General features: G+C 41.9%; 1 protein-coding gene across 1 annotated transcript; it reads right to left on the reverse strand.

Moving 5' to 3' along the window:
- Nucleotides 1-837: 837 nt before the first annotated feature.
- Nucleotides 838-2,916, reverse strand: LOC129282861 (uncharacterized). Its single transcript, XM_054918720.2, has one exon. It carries the CDS (start codon nucleotides 2,914-2,916, stop codon nucleotides 838-840), a length of 2,079 nt encoding a protein of 692 aa, XP_054774695.2.
- Nucleotides 2,917-6,527: the final 3,611 nt, after the last annotated feature.

Below are 6,527 nucleotides of genomic sequence, written 5' to 3' on the forward strand. Positions count from 1 at the left end.
GAATGGGGGTGCCGGTTCTAGGCGATCTTTTGGCAGATCTGCCATCTTCTGTTGCTGCAATGGTCCTCTCATTTTTCTGCACAAGACACACTTTGATATGATACTGGAAACTGCAGAAGAACCACCAATCACCCAGTATCCATTTTGTCTCAGTTGATTATGTGTGATTCCTCTTCCCATGTGGTTAACCTGCTCATACTTGTGTCTTATGAGCAATGTCGTCATATGAGAATTTCTCGGCATGATGACGGGATGCTTGATTTCGTCAGGTACGGCAGCTTTGTCGATTCGTCCACCAACTCGCATGATACCATCACTGCCAATGTATGGATCTAGACGATATAGAGAACTGATTGGCTTGATTTCACTGTTTCTCCTTCTTGCTGTTTGTCTGTCCTTTTGCTCACCAGGGGAGCGTTTCATGAAAGGACTTGTCGGACGTTTTATCCGACAAGTACTGTTTTATCCGACAATTACCATAGTAACAGTACCCCTCAGCCAATCAGAATGAAGGGAAGATGTCAGATCTGACAACTTGTCAGACAAAATTGTTGATGAAACGCTCCCCAGAGCCTAAGTTGCGAAGTACCATCAATTCGTCACGAAAATTTTCTATCTGCAAGTTTCGGATTACTTCAGTTTCTGCTGCATCGACTTCTGCAACTGTCAAGATAACACGTTGGAGTAGACGGTTCAATTTAGGGCTTGTCTTCCTCTTCACTTCTCTCTTTCGTAGTTTACTTTTGAACATCATACATAGTGCTACCACTCTCTTGGCACGTTGCCAGCTTGAGATATGCTGGAGGCGACTAATCTCGAAGTGGTTGGCTCTAGCAGTCACTGTAGACAAAGTCGACACATGTCTTCTGGGTCATCTTTCTCACAGCTGGCTTTATACTGCTCTGTAGGAATCTTGAATTCTCCTTTCTCATGAAGAAACTTCGGTCCAACCAGCCAGCGGCTACTTTCAACGAGCTCCTTTGCTGTCATCCCTCGAGACGCCTCATCAGCAGGGTTGTCTTCTGTGTTCACATAGAACCATCTTTTGGGGTTTGTTTCGTCATGTATCTGTTGCACCCTATTCGCCACGAAGACATGGAATCTCCTTGCTTCGTTACGAATGTAACCCAAGACCACTTGACTATCTGTCCAGAAGAATTCTTGAAGTTTAGCCACTGTCAATTCTTTCCTTAGAAATGTACTCATCTTTGCTGATACAGTGGCAGCCGTCAGTTCGAGTCTGGGAATAGTCATCTGTCTGAGTGGGGTTACTCTTGATTTGGCTGTCACGAGAGAGCAACACACTTTGTCCTCTTCATTCACCAGGCGAATATAAGAGCACTGTCCGTAACCATCAAAACTTGCATCTGAAAAGTGATGTAACTCTGTACGCTTTACTTTGCCGAAGTTTAGAGGCTTGTAGCATCTTGGGACGTTTAGTTTCTCGAGTTCACTTATTTCAGATCTCCATTTCTCCCACTGTGGTCTGACGTCATCGGGTAAGGGGCTGTCCCAATCAAGTTTCCTTCTGCAGAGGTTCTGGAGAATCTGCTTTCCTCTCAGAGTCACTGGACTTGCAAGGCCGATAGGGTCATAACTTGAGCCAACAGTGGATAGAACTCCCCGTCTAGTAAGAGGGCGATCTTTAAGCTCAATTCGGAACTGCAATGTATCACTTTCCACGCACCAGAATACACCTAATGCTCTCTCTATTGGTAGTGGATCAACTTCTAGGTCCAAGTCAGCAATACCCTTAGCTCTGTCTTTGATAGGAAAACTCTGCAGAACCTCCTTATTGTTAGACATTATCTTGTGTAATCTCAGTCCAGCTTTACTGCAGATTGCTTGACTTGCTTTCATGACACTCACGGCTTCATCTGGGGTTGCGACTGACTTAAGTCCGTCGTCGACATAGAAGTCATCTCGAATATATGAAGCTGCATCTGACCCAAACTCAGCTTCGCCATCATCTGCTGCTTTCTTGAAGCCATAGTTGACACATCCAGGTGAGCTAGTAGCGCCGAATAGGTGAACCTTCATCCTGTATTCGATCACGTTTTTGTTTGGGTCACCATCTTCCCACCACAAGAAACGGAGAAGGTCCCGATCTTCCTCCGACACGAAGAATTGGTGAAACATTCCTTTGATGTCTCCAACGACAGCAACTTCTACTTGGCGGAACCGGCACAGTACTCCAAGTAAGCCATTAGTCAAGTCTGGTCCTTGTATGAGGTTGTCATTGAGTGAGATTCCTTCACACTTTGATGAGCAATCAAAGACCACACGTATTTTCTCTGGCTTTTTGGGATGATAGACACCAGTATGGGGTACATAGTTTACCTTTCCTTGTTTGTAGTTAGAGGGAGCCCTTTCAGCACATGTTTCAAGCACATCTTTCATGAATTCTATGTAGTCTTCCATAAACTTTGGGTTCCTTCTAAACCTGGCATTTAGTTGTTTCCATCGGTTCTCTGCTACTTTGCGATTGTATGGTAGCGATGTGTTAGGCGTCTTGAGAGGGAGGGGCATCTCATAATGTCCGTCTGGTCGTTTCCTTATTCCTTTCTCCATGATTCGCAGGAACTTCTTGTCCTCCATTGAGAAAGACTGCCCTCCCATGTTTTCAGCAAAGTCCTTCTCGAGAATCGCAATGACTTTCTGCGGGCAGAGGATTTCTTTCGCTGTTGACGGGACTGCAAACTTCACGCTCTCACAACTTGTAGCTTTGTTGCAAACAACAGCACCTGAACTTTCAGATGTCAGGCAGACTTTTCCAATAATTCCCCAACCTAGGAGAGATTTTTTAGCATAGGGGTCATCCTCCCCTCCAGTGATTGCTTGTCGAGGCCGGATAGCTCTTGGGCAATCGTTTCCGATCAAGAGTGACACATCAATGTTTCTATCATAGGGTATCATTTCATCCGCAACTTGACGAAGATGAGGCCAGTGATTTACCACCTCCTTCTTGGGTATTTGTGACCTGCTGGCTGGTATTTCCTGTCTTGCAAAGGCCACTGGTAGTTAAATTACATGCTCCTTATTATAGTCTTGTATCTCCAGACCCTTGATTTTCTTACTTTCGATGTTAGAACTTCCATGCATTATTGTCAGCTGCAGATTTGTTGAAGCTCCCTTTACGCCGAGTTTGTCACGCAGTTTCTCTGACATGAAGCTTACATTTGACTGATCATCAAGCACTGCATACACAAGGCACTCTTTACTTGGATTTTCTTGATGTCTCACCCAGACTGGTACAATCATACTATGATCTCTGCCGTTTTGATCCTGGATTGAGCATACTGTAGTACAGTTGGCAAACCCTGCATGCTCAGTCTTCTTGGTAGCATAGTGTAGACAGGACAGATGGCTACCGCCACATTCCTTGCACGATCGTCGATCTTGGCACTCCTTGATACGATGACTATCTGTCATCCCACATCCCATGCACAGTCTCCGCTTGAAGAAAAATGCCTTCCGGTCATACATAGGCTTGGTGACGAAATCATCACATTCATCTAGGGTATGGTCTTCCTTACACCAAGGACATTTTGCATAGCTTCAATTTTTCGACCATTCCGATTTTACCCTCCTTCCATCTGTAGCGAAGGTTCTTGCTTTAGGACCCAATGCTCCAAGACTTCTCGAGGTTTCTCTGAGGCCTGCAAGTTCAGGGATGTTGGCCTTGTTAGCTGCCCTTCTTACAAATTCTTCAAACTTTGAGAATGATGGATATTCTTGTTGGTCGATGTTTTCTCTCTGACGGTCAATCTCATCTCTCCATCTTCCTTCGAGATATACAGGCAATTTCTCTAGAAGTTTGGCATTCTCCTGTGGATAATTTAAGATTCCAAGAGATTTTACTGATTGCTTTGCTGCCTTTACTTTTCCTAGGAAATCTGCGAACCCCATCAAACCGTCGCAATCCTTTGGTCCTATCTTTGGCCAGGCGGCAAGTTTATTCATGTAGGCTGTGCTAACGATGCTTGGATTTCCATATCTCTCACTTATGACACTCACCGCTCTTTCATAGCCATCTTCACTTCCTATCAGCATGAAATGCTGGACGACATCCTTTGGTTTTCCTGTTACATAATTATTCAGGTACATCAACTTGGTGGTAGATCCCATTGGCTTGCTATCTATCATACTTATGAATGCATGCTTCCACATTGGGTAGGTCATGGGGTCTCCATTAAAGATGGGAATGTCTATCTTAGGTAGCTGAAGAGATGCCGACATTTCCTGATTAGCAGCACATTGTTGGAGACTTACGTTGCCGAGCTGAGTAACACATCTTTCCAGTGATTTGGCAATCTGCTCCCATCCTGACTGTTGGGTAGAAGGTACTTGGAAATTCTGCGGCGACTGCCCCGCTACAAGATTTGGAGGAGGCGTTACATCTGCCTCGCATGACTTCAGAAATCTTTCCATATCAGCTTCTTTATTGACATCAAGTCCTTCCAATAGGGATGATTTCTCCAATCCATTCTCCTTTCCGAATTCTTCCAGCACTTCTAACTTAGCTTCGTTTTCTGCGAGTTCCATCTCGCAGACTAATGCATCTTGCATCTCTGCGTATGCTTCTTGTGCCATCTTGGTTTTTCTTTCCATTTCCTTCACTTTCTTTTCCTTTTCTTTGAAAGACAATTTTGCTTGCATGGCGGTGGCCTTCTTTTTTAACTCCAACATTTCCAGCTCTACAGAGACCGCAAGACTTACTCCGGTCCTCGTGGAACTGCACTTTGACTTGAGAGATCCGCATTCTTCCTTATCATGCTTATCTTTTCTCTCCATCATGTCCATTGTCAGCTTTTTGAATGTTATTCAGCTTGATGCTTGATTTGAATGTTATTGTGGCTGCCTCTATAAAAGAGGAGTTTCCAATAATATACGACGAATGACAGGACGAGTTTCATACGATTTAAAGAACTCTTTAATATAGATGATTGTCGATTAATGATTAGTAGAAATATTTTGTAGATTAAGCGTTGCAGATAACATTCTGAAAATTATAAAACATATATACAAGAATCATAAATACACAGACATATTATCTTCTAGTTTACACATTAGATTCATATTTACATAATTTAGTTAATCATCATCATTCACATTAAAACAACATCCATTCATCATTATTCTCATAATAAATATTTGGTAAATAACAGAGTGCAATTAATAATCAAATAAAAGTAATCAAACTTACCAAATATGGCTTTCTGTTTCTTTCTGTATACTGGACTGGACACAGCCTTTTTCCTTCGTAATACTTAAACAATGACAATTATTCATAACACGCGCGCAACTATTATGATTATTATTATTATTATTATGCGCAAATATACATAGCAACCATGACGCAGCAATCAAGATTAAAATTACACTAATTACGTCACAACTAATTACGTCACAATTAATGCGCGCAATGCGTCGCAGTAACAATCCCTATAATTCCTCTACCTTTACTATACATGTCTATTTTTAGAAAGGAGTAAAGGCTTTGATTATTCAAAATAGTAAAAAAAATGACTGCCTTTATCCTAGGAGGCATCCTAGATAATAGAATAATTTACATATTTACAACTTTGCCTGAACTATCAGGAACTCATCAAAATCCTAATCTCAACTATCTTTCCTATAAAAGATCAAGGATCTATAATCAGGTAAGATCCAAAAAAAAATTAATATTCATCTGTTAACATTAAGTCCAATTCCTAACAGTAGTATGATCCTCATAAAAGATCAAGGATGCCTCATCTAGAGACCCCTGGTGACATATATCTAAGTTACGAAGGCTCTCAGCCTTCTGCTCCAAAAATTCATCTTTATTAAGATATATGCAACGAACGTAGAGGGCAGCAACACACAAGCGTGTTGCTCTAAGGAAGGTCAACTCGATACGCGCATGCAGCTGAGCTGCGCGCATATTTTATTGTTCATGCCAACGAAATCAAATGCCGATCCAATACAACAACAAATTAGTAGCGATCAAGAAACGAATATGAAAGAATATGACTACAACAATATCAAAGATAACTTAAAAAATATGTTGAGGAATATACATAAATATGAAAACATACTTTGATATTTAAAACTTTACAAATATAAGTATCAGGAAACTAAAATCATTGCCAAATCGGTGATTGTTGTTATCAGCGATTTCACCAGACGGCTGTATTAGGTGATTTGCGCCGAGACGATTTTGTGACCACTCGCAAAGCATTTCGGGATTGAATGTAACCACCTTATTTTCTCTGAGCTCTTCGCTGAACCCATCATCACAGTGCAGCTGCAGCGCAGCGCGCAGCCAATGCAATGCATCCGATGCATGGGTTGTTTTTTCGCCGTCCATGCCATGGTCTCGGACTCAGAGTTGAAATTTAGACCCGGATTTCGGGGATACAGCGCCTTTATTTCAGATTTATAGACTTAAAAGTCAAATGACATTTAAAATTTGAAATCTAACCTTGAACAATCATCGTTGATAAACATCAGCCCTGAAGCCATTACACTTCAAATCAGGCCAG

This window comes from Lytechinus pictus, unplaced genomic scaffold (assembly GCF_037042905.1).
Source record: "Lytechinus pictus isolate F3 Inbred unplaced genomic scaffold, Lp3.0 scaffold_20, whole genome shotgun sequence".
Lineage (NCBI taxonomy): Eukaryota > Metazoa > Echinodermata > Echinoidea > Temnopleuroida > Toxopneustidae > Lytechinus > Lytechinus pictus.

Coding starts and splice junctions, on each gene's coding strand:
- LOC129282861 (XM_054918720.2), bottom strand. CDS start 2,916: ATGATACCCTATGATAGAAACATTGATGTGTCACTCTTGATCGGAAAC.